Source organism: Lampetra planeri, chromosome 15 (assembly GCF_965212315.1).
Source record: "Lampetra planeri chromosome 15, kcLamPlan1.2.h2, whole genome shotgun sequence".
Lineage (NCBI taxonomy): Eukaryota > Metazoa > Chordata > Hyperoartia > Petromyzontiformes > Petromyzontidae > Lampetra > Lampetra planeri.
The window spans coordinates 4,295,128-4,311,683 of record NC_136121.1 but is presented as its reverse complement, the minus strand read 5'-3'; the positions used below and the strand labels follow the sequence as shown (position 1 = coordinate 4,311,683).

The 16,556-nt window shown below is 44.7% G+C and overlaps 1 protein-coding gene across 10 annotated transcripts in view; it reads right to left on the bottom strand.

Moving 5' to 3' along the window:
• The window catches only part of LOC144722608 (protein furry homolog-like), a 268,927-nt gene that overhangs the window by 30,764 nt on the left and 221,607 nt on the right, over positions 1-16,556 (bottom strand). For all 10 annotated transcript variants that reach the window (XR_013586071.1, XM_078600842.1, XM_078600843.1 and 7 more), the window contains 7 exons: positions 11,822-11,943; positions 8,962-9,149; positions 7,483-7,577; positions 5,915-6,402; positions 4,744-4,959; positions 2,693-2,790; positions 2,256-2,426 (listed from right to left, as the gene is read on the bottom strand). Coding sequence is in view for 9 of the 10 variants with exons in the window: in XM_078600842.1 (XP_078456968.1) it covers positions 2,256-2,426; positions 2,693-2,790; positions 4,744-4,959; positions 5,915-6,402; positions 7,483-7,577; positions 8,962-9,149; positions 11,822-11,943 (1,378 nt within the window). In the remaining variant the exon portion in view is untranslated. The remainder of the gene's footprint in view (positions 1-2,255; positions 2,427-2,692; positions 2,791-4,743; positions 4,960-5,914; positions 6,403-7,482; positions 7,578-8,961; positions 9,150-11,821; positions 11,944-16,556) is intronic.

The window sequence follows — 16,556 nt, the reverse complement described above, 5'->3', positions numbered from 1 at the left end:
GGGGACATCAATTCCTCCTTTTGGCAGCTTGTCTGTTGCGGCGCTAAGTGTGGCTACTCTCTCACCTATTTCCAAAGCATCACGCCCAGCGTGGAAGAGAGAAGGCCAAAATAACGACCCCAGTGGGGACCCTTCCACCAGCAGTGGCACGAGTAAGAAATTGCAGGTGCTGCGCACCTTCGCTTTTTGCCGTTACAGGAGGCACGGGTTTGTGAGCGAGCACCCAAGGGTAGGCACGACAGATGGTACGGTTGCTGAAGGTACATATTACGACAAGCCACCTTTGTCTCTCTCCGGGGCCGAAGCTTTACGTTTTGCGCTGATGAGTTATTAATGGCCCAGTTGACCTTGAGGTCCTGCACAGGTTTAGACACCACTTCCCATTGATGTTATCGTTGGCTGGAAACCGTGCCCGGTTTGCCAGGTTAGTAACGCGCACAAACCTTTGTGCCACCCCTCCCACCAAAACACACGTACACACGCGCCGCACACTTGACCACGCACACACACGCATCCTTTCATTCGTCTTGTGCAATTAATTTCACAATTAAACATCCATCCATTGAGTAAATCTGTAGCGCTCAATTATGCATTCCTGTGTTATGTTTTGTTTAACCACTAGAGCAGAGTTTTGCCTAAATCACGGGGCCTTTTCTCAATATCCTTTAAGGGTCTTTTATGTATCAACTATGCTGCAGTTGTTAGCTGTGCTTATAAACGTTCATTGCTCATTCTATCTGAAAAATAAACCCTTGAAGCAGATCTTGGAAGAATTAAGCATAACATTAAATGTTTATAGAAGGATATTTATGCATTCATTGGTGATTAGACTTAAACATTAAAGCTACACTCAAGAACATGACTTAGGCATGGGTGACTGCCTGATATTAATCCAGGATGTCAGCAGGGCTGCATTATTCTTCTGCAAAGGACCCATGCTTAAATAATTTTTCCATAATAAACTTAACTTTGAGGCACATTAATTGCAGTCTCATATTCTTTATATCTTTCGGTAGTCTCATGTATTACAGTTTCTTAAGTCTCACGAACAAACATCTCACAAAGTGTAAAGCAAATACGCATATATAATAAGGCGTGAAGCATATGCGCATATATAATATTGTCTGAGGGAGCTGCCACGGCATAACGGTTTAAACACTGGACTTGCAATCCCGAGCTTGACGGTTCCATTACATCGTCCGGCGCACCAGTTAAAACTATGGGGTACGTTCCTCACATCACCCCCGCCTCTTTCTACTCTGCAGTATCACACGGGCACAGCAGAGTCGGGTGCTCCGCAGCTCCGCGTGTGGTGAGGTAGAGTGTGCTTAAGCACCCCTCTTCCAACACATTTGGTCAATGTGGAAGAGTAGTCCAAACAACCTCAAGTTCAGTTTAACACGTAGGGCTTTCGTGACCAATATCATCCATAATGCAGGTTTTTTTGGGTTAGATCGCGTAAATATAAATGTCGCTAAATCTCGCTGCCGTCTGATGATGCTAGTTGTAAATTACTGGCGAAACGTCGTACTCAGATTGTAAATGTTGTGGATTTTCTCTCCAACACACCGGTTGTACTGTACTAGTAACGAATTGGTATGTTCTGTTTACGTGACAAACCTTACTGATTGGCTGTGTTTGGTGGTGGCGGGTTTAAAGACACATTTATATTTACACGATATAACCCAAAAAAAACTCTGTTATGGACCCTCACGTTCACTCGAGCAGAGACCTTTTCCCCAGCAGTGGCGTGAGCAAACAATCTCAGGACCACACCTCGACAATTCTGTCTTAACCCTTTCCCTTTCCGAGACGTCTCCAAGTTGCAGGGATGGTCCTGTTCACCGCTGAATTTCGCAACGGCCAAGCGGTTCAGCGTTAATTATATTTAGAGAGGCGTAGCGCCATTACTCTTAAAAACACTGTACTCACCGCAGAGAACTGTAGCGACACGACCGCACTCTACATGATAGCTGGCGCCAAACTGTGCCACGCCCCCCCGCATGGCCTTGTTAGGTGCCTCGTTACCGATAAGGTTATTTTGTTTGAGTTTTTCTTCCGATTCTGTTCCGATGACATACACGTACGGACAAATACATAATCGGAACGTGTACGTCACCGGAACAGAATCGGAAGACTGATGACGTACAAGTACGTCGTCGGAACGGGAAAGGGTTAATAAGGTCTTAAGCATATATATGGTGAGCATCCGTACGACAGTATTTCTGTGCTGGTATAGAGGAATGCTTCGTCACCTCTGCCAAGTAGCCCACGAGGTTGAGTGTGTAGTCGCCATAGGTGTCGTGGATGTAGCAGCACACCACGCTGATCCACACCGTGCAGTCGCGCGTGTAAGTGCGGTTGCTGTACATTGACATCACGTGGGCTAGGTTGGGCAGTTTCGTGGTCTTCTCTTCCAGGCACACCTGCACCCACAAACGGCCAAAGGCATTTTGTTACCAGAGCTGGAATTTTGCCATCGTCAGTGGAAGAGCAAAATGTAACGTAATGGGTTTTGTACAGTCATTGGTAACTGAACTAAGACCACTAAATCGCTCCACTCGAGAACAAACTTTAATCACTGGCGGCTGTCGGGATTAAAATCCAGGATATCTCAACGGTTCCGGATCATTACTTAACCCCTTGAGAGCCACCTGGCTCGCTCGGCACAGTCGTGACAGGCAGGCTTTACCTTCGCTATTTTGTCAGCGCACTCTTTGCAGAACGGTGTGGGGTTGTCAAAGTGCAGCACCAGGTGTGGCAGGAGGCACAGGACGTTAAGTGGGAAACCTGCGATGCGCACACACAAATCGCGCGCGCACACACAATCGCGCGCAAATCGCAAATGAGTGGAGAAAACGGCCGCAAACCCACTAGGTGACAACGGCACACGGGGTGTCTTCCATGTTAATTTGACAAGTGAGCAATGCAGGGAATACTTATGATACTTCCTCGCAGGAGTTACTGGGCAATTGCGGTTAATAAAATATTCCAAACTGTGATAACATATGGACTACTAGCTGAAGGCAATGCACACCAGACATAATCGCTACAAGTTGCGGATAGCCACTTGGGTTTGGCTGAGGGTGTTACTCATTATTTAATAAACACTGGGGCTAATTATGCGTTGAGGCTTGGGGCTGCTGCTGCTGCTGCATGCACTGCACGGCAGTCACGTTGTTCAAGGAGGGACAGTGATGAGAAGATCTCAGCATGGGGCGACAATTCCAAGTCAACGAGAGGCACACTGGCAAAACCGCCAATGCCTCTACCCACAGCATCGTGTCGCTATTGAACCATAAAAGTGCATCATCAAAATGTTTAACTTTGTAAAACACCTTCATCGCCAATCGCACAGCTTGGGTTATCTATCATAACAAGACAGGCCTTATGGGAACCTCATTTGCCAGTAAAAAATATGATAATTGGTTCTTTACCCTTCTATCTGGCAACAAAACTGACACCTTTTTACAAGGAGTCATGTTTGCATAGACCGCAATACCTGCAGTCATAATACAAACAAAAGAACATAACTCTGATAATGTGCACTGTCCTTAAAGTTGATTGATCCACACCCGAGACAGCTTTCCTTAGAGCCTAGTCTCATATGGATGACGCCAAAAGGCGCACCTGGTCCAACCCATATGAGACTAGGCTCTAAGGAAAGCTGTCTCGGGTGTGGATCAATCAACTTTAAGGACAGTGCACATTATCAGAGTTATGTTCTTTTGTTTGTATTATGACTGCAGGTATTGCGGTCTATGCAAACATGACTTCTTGTAAAAAGGTGTCAGTTTTGTTGCCAGATAGAAGGGTAAAGAACCAATTATCAAGACAGGCCTTTTAATTCACTAGTTTATTTTTTCTTATATTTTCCCTCCACGTAATGGCTACCAATCTCATTGCCTTCCTCATATTACTACAGGTGACAAGATCCAAACACCGCAGTGATGGTGGAGATCTGTAAACCAAAAAGCATCGGAGCTTGTTCCCACCTGATAATGATAGAATTTTTTTTCAAGTCAAACGGAAACGTATCATAAATGTCCCTATGTACAAAATAAATCAACGTGAAAGCGCTTGCGTTCCGTACATGTTGTTGAATAAAAAAACACACAGCACAGTGCCGGAACCGCTGTGCCACACCTCCCCCCATCGTTGTACTGTAATGTTGCATAGTGTGGTAGCTCTGTGATTATAGAGTTTAACTCACAAAGAATAAGCTCAAATCCACAGTGAGGGGTCAACTCAGCCCATCATGCCTTTGCAATTAATAACGAGGTGTATTTCCCTTGCACCTCCGTCAATGTATTGCTCTGGTAACCATCTTCCGGAAGATGATTCTCAACAACTCGATCAGGGGTCAGCCACCAAAGTAACAAGAGCCACTTTTTTTAGAATTCGGTGAAAAAACCCCCTAAATATTTCAAGAGCCGCAAATTCACTGTGGTGGTGAATACAAGACGGTGGTCACGAAGCAGCCCTCAAAGAGCCGCATGCGGCTTCTGAGTCATAGGTTGCCGATCCCTGAACTAGATTAAACCACAGCTTCCAGAAGACCATGAAGTCCCCGGATTATAAGATGCACCCCCCCCCCACCAACCTTTACCTTAAAATAAGGTGTGCTTTATAGTGTCAAGAATACGGTATATTCTTGTTACAGTATGTGTAAATGTAAGGTCAAAGTATATTGTTTTACAAGGTGACCATGGACAAAGGTGAAGCACAGATTGCAGCCCTCACCTGTTGCCTGGGAGGCGTCGATAACGGCGACACGGGAGACGGGAGTGAGGCGGCTGAGCAGGCGCGTCGTGAGCTCCACAGTGGCCTGGGACGTCAGCCCCTTGAGCAGCAGCAGCTGCAGGCCTGGGAATCCGGCCCACCGCAGCTGAGCCAGGGCCTTCTCCAGGCGCTCCCACACCTTGCTACTGGCTCCATCATCCAGAGGTAGCGCGTGGCCTGCGTCAGTGGTAGGAGCCCGATGAGGGGTGTAGGGACGGAAAAGTGAGAATTTTTTTTTTATGAACTTGATCTTATATTTTTTGCGTACGCCATTTGAAAACTGACCGACAAGGCCGCAAAACACAATGAAATCCCGATGACGTACACGTACGGCATTAGAATGGAAAAGGGTTAAAAAAAAACAGGACGACCAATGTCCAGGAACATTAACAGATATCCCAGGACAGTGACTTCAAATAGGAGATGTTCCTGGGAAGACCAGGGCAAGTAGCAACCATGTGTAGAATTCCATTATTGTATTCCCAATGGAGTTCTTAAAACTAAAAAACTAAACTATTTTTTATTTTACCAGGTAAGGCTCACTGAGCTATATAGGTATTTTAAGAAGCGACCCGGCCACAAATGATAGCTCAACGAAGTTGCTTCTCATGTGAAAATTTATAGGCCGGGAATCAAATGCAGCTCTCTCGGTTCAAGTTACAATTTGCCAATCACTGCTCGAAAGCTCATCCTCGATCGTCACTTAATCATTGTCAAAATAATTGCCACGCTGCTATGGTGATGACAGTCATGGCCCCTGATGAATGCCCAATTAGGTAATTATTTTATCGACCTTGGAATTGGGATGAAGGATTGGGTCAACCTTCCTATAAACTTAAATTTGGTCGTCCATTAATTGAACAAAATATATTAGTTTGACTACCATGGGTCGAACATTATCCACATATTTACCACCTGGGACAATTCTGCACACTGATATGTCTATGAAAAGTTACTTCAAGGGCTCTCAAAGGTAGCTTCTGTATTATCTGCTTCTGTGGGCTGTTCCATAACATTAATGTCATTATTACAAAGCTTGTTCACCCAGGGACACGAAGGGTTACAACTACTCTGGCGAAAAATTGGCTGGATTTTTCGTCTCATGCTTGCTGAGCTGACTGCCCCAACTCACCCAGCAGCCTTTCGAGAAGGCGGAGTCCCATGAGATACTCGCTCTCGTAGTCCGACTCCAGCAGGGCACTTGCCCCCCAGAACATGACCGTGAGCAGAGCCAAGGGGTCTGATGGCGGCGTGCCTATCCCCGATCCCGCTCCCGACCCCGCCACGCCCCCCGCCGCCCCTCCGCCATCATCGGCAAGCGAGGTGAGGCTGCGGGCCTTGGCGAGGGGGCTGCTGCGACGGACGCGCTCGTACGGGCGGTCCAGCGTGATGCTGCGCCACTCAGAGCCCCCATCCGCCAGCAGCGCGTGCTTCTGCGAGGCCGAGTTGCTGCGCTTGCGCCTGCCCATGCCGCTGATGATGTTGCTGATGATGATGTTGGGGCTGGCGCTGTGGCAGCTCGACAGGCTACCAGTGCGGGTGGGGCTCGAGCTGAGATGCAGCTGCCCCGTGCTGCAGCGGCTCGGTTCCATCTTGGTGGAGAGCGCCGGGTCCAGGGAGCTGAGCAACAGAAAGGCGATAAATGAATGTAATACATCTCCGACGTGCGCTCAGGTCGTACCGTTCCTGCACGAGTTCTTAAAGAAGCTCGCAGCGTGTGGAGACGTCGGATATCATGCAAACAACACGTGGTACAACCCAAACACGCATAGTAGAGAACTTTATAGTACAACCATGAAAAACTTACACAGTAGGAAATGTAATATACTACATTTTCACAGGGAAGTCTCGCCAAGTCTCAGTTTATTTTGTGAGCAGGTTTCCGCATTTAAGAAGTTTGCGAAATTATTCTTCAAGGACATTTTTTTTTTTAAATATCACATTGCTCTGATAAAACATAAGCGTAAGAAGAGACAGCACTCCAAGGGCCAGATTCTCTCATTGATGAAAGTTCTCCTTTGCCATAATTTTTTATAAACATTTGCCGATGTCCAGATTATGAATAGAAAACAATAATAAATCAACATTACGCATGTATTGCCTTTCCTAAAATAAAAAAAAACTTCGCCCGACCATGCCGATGGGTTTCTGACCATTGGATGTCTTGCCATCGCTGGCCACCTCGTGTCCTAGTGGGTTATGGGAGTTTCACCGCACCTTATGAAATCTGAGACCTCTAGCAACCCTTCCTCCAAACGCACTGCATTACAAGCATGTTCAATAATTAATTACCAACACTGGATTACTTCTCCTTTTTCTTAACAGTCTATCACACATCAAACTGCATACCCCACTTTACAGGATGCAGGCGTCCTACTGGGAAAGAATGAAAACTCCAATATAAATGCAATTTGCATTGATTGGCTCAGGGTCAGGAACAGAGATGAGTGTCACATGGAGGTGTTTTCATGCCTATTTGTGCATGGAGACATTTGGACCAGACCTGCCATCCCATTAGTAACATTTCCAATGTTATGGCAAAGCTTGAGGCATGTTCTAATTTTCTATTCCAGAAACTACATACCGAAGCAGAACCATACACCACGGTTGGGGGGAAAACCCAGACGTTACATCACCATCTTTGGCCGAATGTCTTTTATGATGTGCCATTTTTGCTGAGCGCTGCTTAATGCCACTCACCCAGAGAATGCAATGAGAAAGTTGTTTAGTTTGGAGCACTCCGCTATTGTATCCACGGCGGTTTCCAGAGTCAAAAGCACCTCCAAGACATTTCCCTGTCACATAAAACAGACACCATTACTCACAGTGATACATTATTGATGATCTGTGACAGTTACTTTATATTTATTTGTGTTATTGCATGTCAGCAATAAAGCAAATACATATAAATTAACGTAACATACACATTGTTAAGCCAGAAAAAACATTTTGTTAGTAAACAAACATTTACTTCATTTTCTCTTTTAAAAGTTTCATTTATAAACAAGACATGGAGTGAAAATAAATCTCCATTGGCAGCCTGGAGCCAGTGGTGAAACTCCATATTTTTGTGGCCATTCAATATATGGGATGACTTCCCACAAAAGTGGTACTCATTTTATTGACATGAGAGAGATGATGGGCCGTGTTGGGTTTGATCTCACAGCCTTCTGATTGTGAGCTAATATCTTTGGCACAGATACAGAGGGACGATCCATTTATCGATGCTCTCGTAAAATAACGAACTGAAAATATTTATGTTCAAAGCCTCTACACGTGTTTCACCAATGTCACTACAACCATCAAATATTTCATAAGATATGGGAGCCATCGAAAGTAACGTTTATATAAATTGCTCAATCAGTATCTTAATAAACTTTACATTCGTGCAATAACATATACCAGCTACGCCTAAATGGATGTGAAGTCAAAATAGTGTTTGTACAATGCCTGGTGCACAGCAAGGCCCCAATGAGTGACAAAGCCCCACTAACAGGATTCCTTGGGTGGACTTATATATACAGACTAGCGGGAAGTACCCGGCGTTGCCCGGGCTAAAAAGACACACACACATGAACTTACACATACACAGACATCGACCCACACACACAAACACATCAATCCACACACAAAGACAAAAAAAAGATTCCCCGTATAGCCTTAACAGACTGTAGGGGCAAGTGCTGTTAGCAAGCTATCAATCTATTTAAGATAAAGGAAGACTTCTTCACAATTCTGGCAAATCATCTGATGAAGCTGGTGGTAATCACCAGCAAAAAGTGACTCAAACTGTAAATGTTGTGGGTTTACTCTCCAACACACCAGTAAGCTGAAGTAGTAAGTGATGGGCACCTTAGTAATTGGCTGTGTCGGGTGGTGGTGAGTTAATGACACATTTATATTCATGCGATCGAACACAAAAAGAAAAAACTTTATTAAGAAAAATATTGGTCCCCAACCTAGTGCTAATATACTTGTCAAAGACTGCCAAAATCTAACAATTGTGTGTAAATGTGTGCTTACCCAGAATGATAACGTAGTCACACCTAACCCCGAGAAGCTGACGCACGTGACGATGAACAATGACAATATTGATGACAGGACAAACAAAAATAAAATCGAGGAGAGCAACGGAAGAGTGCGTGGTGGTGCGGGGCGGTCGAGGGAGGGGCGTCGCACCTGAGTCTCCTCCGCCGCGTCGCCCACCCTCTCGACGAGGCGCGACAGCAGCAGCGAGAGGCTGTGCATGCCCAGCGGCTGACGCAGGGCGCGCAGCATCTGAAAGGAGCGCCCGGCGTAGTGGCGCGACGGGCACGCGAGCGCCAGGCGCAGCGCCATCTCACCGAGTCGCTGCTCCAGGTTGGAGCCTGCGGGATCGCGGAAGCGACATCACGGAACGAAGGCCGGGTGAGTTTTGGGGGTGGGGCAGGGGTAAAAAGCATCAAAAAGGTACGAGATTTATAGGGCAATTGCTTAGAAGGCCCAGCAACTCAAAGCACCTCGCATCTCATCTCAATCATTCCACTGCCCTGCTGCAGTCTAGCCGAGGGGGTTCTGAGTAGGTGGGTGGGTATCCACCTACTCAGAACCCACCCACCAAACACCTCCCTGTGTGGCACAAGGTGTGCACAGCACCGGCCTGCAAATGGTCCTTCGTCAAGCGCGTGTCGTCTCTATACACCTCGCTTCAAGCTTCTACTGCTGCTACTTCAAGGAGAATGATAAATATATATGCTTTTAATATCATAGTCCAAGTCAAAGTTTCTGGATGTTGAAATGAACATGTGACAAAAGAATATGAATTCCTGCAGTCACCAAAGTTTTAAGGACATTCACTGTTTAATCTGTGTATCATCATCTCGCATAATCACTTACATACTAACCGTGCACTCGCGTTATAGCCTGCTGGCACGGAGGTTATCCTGCTGTTGGAGTACTATGGTTGCAACTTGCAAGAAGAAAGTGTTGTGTTAACATCCTGGCTGGGGCATGATTAAGCTTCTTACTTTCATAGAAAGTTCACAGTGGTTGTACCACAGAGTTGGCCCATCTGCCTTTAGTTTAAATACATGTTAATTTTGATTCATATGTTGTTTTTTTCTAACTTTATGTGAACGAAAAGACACAAATTCGCCTGTTTTCTCATTGAAAATAGGTACATTTCAAAATATCACTGTCCTGGTCACAAAAGCAAAGTTGTGGGGAATAATCGCCATTATCTGTACTTTTGAGGCATAAGCAATTAGGAAATAACACTTACTACCCAGGAACAAACAAAAAATGTTGTTACAGTGTTATATTTCCTTGTTCATTTATATTACTGTGGATATTTTAAATACCTGCATCACATTCCTTTGGTCTATGACGCTTTCAAGCCTTTGATATATTTTCTCCTTGAAGGATTATTCTGATGAATATGTATAGATTTACAAGTGATTCAAATGCGAATTCTTCCATGTGACTGTGTAGATTATTTATAAAGCAAAGTAATTCAACCCAAAGAACAATGCCAATAGAGTACAACTTGTGACCTAATTATTTCAAAATAGAACTCACGGTTTTCCACATTTCCTGCCGTTTCATCACGAAACAACAAGAACACTATGAAATAAATACAAAGTTACAAGCTGTACGCCCCCGTGATACATTCACAACATGGCAAAATGCATTCCATGTGGTGCCCGACGTAGGCGGTAATGATAAAGAGATCAATGCCTTGTAGGAAACAGCTCAACACAGCCCTTTCTTATTGAAACAAAGACAAAGCTTTCCCCTATTATAGCCTCAACAGACTTTAGGAGCAAGTACTGTTCGCGAACATCTATGAAGGCCGATACGGCACACAAGGGGGTGGGTGGCCAGCACCATGCCTGGCCACCTCTGTCTCCCTCGATGGCGATGTTTACTTATCACGCAAGGTCCTCAATTGAGGCCCAGTCAACCTAGGGGGAGGACCAGGACCGGTTCAGAAAATCGGTACTGGTGTTGGCCGTGAGCGGGAATCGAACCCAGGTAACTGGGTTTGTGGCGCAGCGCGCTAACCGCTAGAATATCCCTCCCCACTGCATTAAACTACCACAACAAACGCGGATAAGGAACTCATGCACGCACATGCAGACATACACACTTAATGCCAAAATATAGTTATGCTCAAGAATGTCCGGGTGGGGGGGGAAATGCTGTTAGCGATCACCTATTAAGGCCGGCACGATCCATGAGGAGATTATATGGTGTGCCGATGTCTACACAGCACAACCGGCATTCATTTATGGGTGAATTGATATAAGGTATGCCCAGAACAGGTTCTTATATCACTCGCCACTGATGTTAGAAAAGGTGGCTGGGAATCGAACGCCACCAATCTTCACATATTGCACATACACGAATTCCACACGCGCACACATGGGCAGACACAAAAACAGCATGTGTATGCCCACACGCTTGCTAGCGTGCCAACAGGCTTACACGACGCAGGGCTTAGTGAAACATGCCTAGGGGCAAGGGCATGCTTCCAGCTTCTCGAGCAAATTCTGGTCATCATCTTTCTTGAATGGCAAACATGGGTGTCTAACAAAAAACCCCACAATTTTCAACACTCTATTGTAGTATTTTTCTTTCAGTTCCGAGTCTGTGCCAGATGGACTTTTAGTTTTATTAGGCTCTGTTTATACACATTCAAATGCGCACACACACACTCAAAAAAGACAAAGATCCCCCATTTAGCCATGACAAATTGTTGGGGCAAGGGCTGTTAGTGAGCACCAATGAGCCGGCACAACAGAGGAGAGGGTGGGTTGCCAGCACCACATCTGACTGCCTTTGTCTCCTGAGTGGCGATGTTTACACAGCACACCAGGTACTCATTTGAGGCGGAGTCGACCTAGGGGATGCCCAGGGCCAGTTTAGATAATCGTCACTCGTGTCGGCCGTGAGCGGGAATGGAACCCAGGTCACCTGGTTCGTAGAGCAGCGCACTTACTGCTGCACTACCGCTCACCATAACACACGTTCTGACATGCACAGAGACACACACACACACCTGGCCTGCTGTCCTTGAAGATTGAAACAACATGCAAGAGAAACTTGCTAAGCTGCTCTGCACTCTGAATGTTTTGATTCTTGGTGGAGATGTCTTCGTAATTCCACAGGGGCCCATACTTTCTGCAGAGACACAGGCAGGGAAAAGGAAGCAAGATAATTATGGCTACTTCTGTGGATATATACTCTGTTATTAAACTAAAAATATATTAGATAATAAACAGGGTGTCCATAAAGGTACAGTCATCCATTGTTCAGAAATTATAGTTACACAGCGGTTTGAGTTAGGTTGATAAACTCCACACACACTTGGTACTCATCATCATCAGGCATGGTCAATTCACTGCTGGAGTAAGATTTTCCCAAGCCTCCTCCATCTCTCACGTCACTTGGTAGTACGATGATTCATTCTATCATGAGTTTGATCATGCTAACCCCTCGCAGGTCTGCAATGGAACTGACGACGCACATCCGAAGAATATCTCAGAGAGCCCTGCTCGTTCAGCAACATCTTGATGCGTGCGATCGTTTCGAACTGCTTCTGTTTCCCGCTGCCGACGATGATTGATTGGTGAAACTGTTTGGTTTTTTTTAGGCACACATTTAATCTTGCACATAACCCTCGCAGTCAACCAGAGTTAAAAAAGCTTAATAATTATACTTAGTTAATAATGGATCATGCCTGTACGTGCAATATGTTTAACAAGCGTCTTAGCGCAACAGAAGCAGATGGCAGCCTCAGCCTTGAGCTTTCTCCGCCCAACATGCTTCAGCTGTGGATTCCACACATCAATAGCAGCACAGCCTTCACCAGGGAATGATTTGAACCTGTTAACCTATCAACTAAACTATTTTTTATTTTACCACATAAGGCCCACTGAGCTATATAGCTTATTTTCAGAACAGACCTGGCCACAAATGATAGGCCAATGAAGTGGCTTATCATGTGGAAATGTAAAATAGCCAAATTGTCTAAACACGTGTTTCGAAATGTGGAGGGACAAACCATAGGACCCGGAGAAAAATCCACATAACCACGTGGAGAAAGACGTGCAAACTCCAAATATACAGGTGTCAGGGTCGGGATCAAACCCACAACCTACCTGTATACCAGGCGATTAATTTAACATCTCGCCATCGTGGCGCCCCACGGTGTTAAACCGACGTCTCTAGGCAGTACCAGTGTGCAGTGCAGGAACCTAATAATCATACTCTGATGGAAGGCTGCACAATTGTTGTGTCCAGCAGCCAGAGTCGGAGGAGGGCCGCCTATGTCCACTGCTGTTGTGCTTCGAGGATTTTTGAACCTGTTCTTTGCAGCCAAGCCAAAATGTTTCCCAACAAGTTGGTAAATTATTGATTTACCAAAATATTCGATGACATTGTCTCAACTTAAATAACTTTATACTCAGGCAAGCTTGGGAAATGGCCACAGGGTCAAAATTGTGCTTGACCCTGAAAATTATGTAAATGAATAACAACTTTTAATGAGCAAAAGCCCAAGAGAATCACGGTTACAATTAATGCAAGCAATTTTACATTCACATATTGTCACACACAATCAGCTGTTCCGCATAATGATTGGAAGTATATGGACAATTAAACTAAATAGTACTGAATGTGGCCAAATAGCATAATGCCTCGGCAAAGGGTCAGTTCACATAAAGCAGGACAAGAACTTATTAAACCTGACAAACATATATACGTCATAAATGCCTCACATTATTTCGGAGGATAAAAAATCTAAAATTTTTGTTTAGATTTAATTTTTTTATTGAAATAACTTCCATTTAGCATTTCTGAAAACTGGATCCTAGTCTTGCATTTGTCTAACTTACATTGTAAATAAAATACACATTTTTTTATTTGCTTAATGAACATGTCCAGTCGAACGACTTGCAGATTAAGACAACACACCTGTAGCAACAGGAGACGTTACAAACACTTCACATTGGCACTGATATAACATGGTTGCCTTTCAACAACCTACACTCTTATTTCACGAGGCTTGAGGATCGCGGGGAACACAACACGGACGTTTCCCTCCGTAACACAACCGCTGCGAACATGTTGACCCGACGTCTGAAGTTTTTTTAAGAAGCGCGCACACAAAAACACACACACACCCTGAAACAACCAGCATGTGCCTCTTTCCAGAGGCATTAAAACACATGCATCATCCCTTCACACTGTTGCGCGTGCTTCTGCTGATGTGTTACAGGAACATTATGACACTCATGTGCACCCCCCCCCACGTTCCTTCTGCTCGTACGCAGCGGAAAGTCCCGCGGAGTAGTGCTCAGCAACGAGCCACTGTGCTGTGTTTCACAGTTGTTTTTTTAAGCGCAAATTTTTTTTCGACGTGAAATTATTGAAACTAGCCACTGGAGGGTGCAAGACAAAAATCACCGTTAATTGCCAAATTGTCTAAGCGTCTAGAAATAAGGAGATGGGAAAAAAACGACGTTGTTGACGGCCGCCAATGGAGATGAACAGCAGGCCATGCTTGATTGAGTGTGGCGGCATTGACTTCTCTTGGTGACCTTACCCCGGCTAAGGGTGATTCTTATTAGTCTTGGAAAATGTGGTAAAAGGAACTGCTATTATAGTTGTCCAAGTTGATTTGTGATGATGTATAAGGTTTAAATGTACGTGCCTAAATCACCCAAATTCTGTATCAAAGCCAGGCAAATATTTCTGGTAATTATATCAATGTCATCTGAAGCTGTATTGCTCCATATAAGTGGCCAAAAACGTCGCTTAATGTTTTCAATACATATATTTTTTGCCACCTATTCTCAAGGGAATATGACTGGGTGTAACTTTGGTTACATCAATTTAATTGCAAGGGGAAGGGTGGAGGGATCAACTCGGTCCAGCATTCTTCCGTGGTCAATTAACAGCTACTCGTGTCCGAGACACAGCAGGAATGTGGAATTTCCTCAACTGGCAAAGGGCTCCCACCAGAGCCTTGTCACGAAAAATCACCGTGGGAGATGATGACGGTGTGGGTTGACAGGGGGATTAGGAGCCACATTATCGAATACCTTGTGCAGGTAAATATAACCACAGTACATTCAAAACATGAATGCACTCCGGGGTCTATGGATTAAGTCAAGTTTGATGTCGGTCAGTCAAAAGTTGCTGTAGCCAAGTGGATAGATAGTACATTACAAGGTCTTGCGTAAAATGCAAAGAAAATGAATTTGTTTGCTGGCCCGGTAATACTTCGTTATTTTAAATGGTTAACAACTTTATTTCTGCAAAAAAAAAACATGCAAAAAAAATTGACAATTAATAAATGCTCGTTAAACTTAATGAGTAAAGTGGTTAGCGGTGCTGCGCGATGAACCCGGCAAGCAGAGTTCGATTCCCGGCCACAGTTTATATCAATGTTGAGTTATAAGAGAAGTAGTACTGTCCTCCTCCCCACCTTTACCAAAAGGCACGAACACGCTGGGTAAAGTATGGTGTAAAAAACACCCTGGAAAGATCGACGTGAAATGGGGGAGGCCTTCACCCATTGTGAATTGAGAATTCACGTTTTTTTTTATCTGTTACTCCACTCAATAAATATTACACTTCACACGAGAAGTTAATACAACACGCAACCCAAGGATGAAGAGCACGCACTTGGCTCACACACAAATTCGTTACTTCAACACTGTCAGAAAGCTCCCTCAGCTGGTAAAATCATAATCGTAATCTGCATTCATCTTTATCACAGATATCCAGGATAGGGCAGTTAGGAAAGTCGCAACAACAAAAGAAAGAATACAGCAAATGACAGGAGTGCGACGTATATGAAAGGTAAGAAAATCACTAAAAATAAATATACTCTTTGGTTCTTTCGGTAAAGTCACGTAGAAATAAAATAAAATAAATAATAGAATACGACGTTTCGATTGCAACACAAGCAACCGTTATCAGGTGTGAATGCAAGCTCGGAGAGAGACACACATTTCCAGAGAGAGAGACAAACACAGACATGGAGAGAGACAGACACAGAGAGAGAGAGACACACACAGAGAGGAGAGACACACGCAGAGAGAGACACACACACAAAAAAAAACCTTCCAATTTATCTCCCCCTGCCGCTCTCTAAGTTTACTGGGTTTGTTTTATCAAACTTCCAATTTCTCTCCCCCTGCCGATCTCATTGACATGCTAATTCCTCTGCCCCAACCCCTCTCTCTCTCTCTATATAATACCTCGTCACAGAGGCGTTGTTTCTCTGTGTGTCTCTGTGAGTGTCGCTCTCTGCGTGTGTGTCTCTCTCTGTCTCTCCTCTGTGTGTTTGTCTCGCTCTCTGTGTGTCTCTCTATGTGTATGTGTCTCTCTCCGAGCTTGCATTCACACCTGATGACGGTTGCTTGTGTTGCAATCGAAACGTCGTATTCTGTTATTTATTTTATTTATTTTCTACGTGACTTTACCGAAAGAACCAAAGAGTAATTCCTGCAGTCACGAAAGCTTCAAATCAAGTTTAAAAATAAATATGTAAAACAGATAAAGTGTATATGTTCACATTGCAAAGTACACCAATTACCATTCTTGGGCAGAGTAGCAAGACAACAGCAAGAGAAGTCCAGACCACACCAAGACAACACACAGTCCCCTCAATAAAATTGCACACAAACATTGAACAAATCTATACACGCGGGTACGGATGAATGGTTGGTTGCTCCTTAACAATCCTGGGTCGCCCCCACCATTCCCCTCCCCCCCAGTTCCCT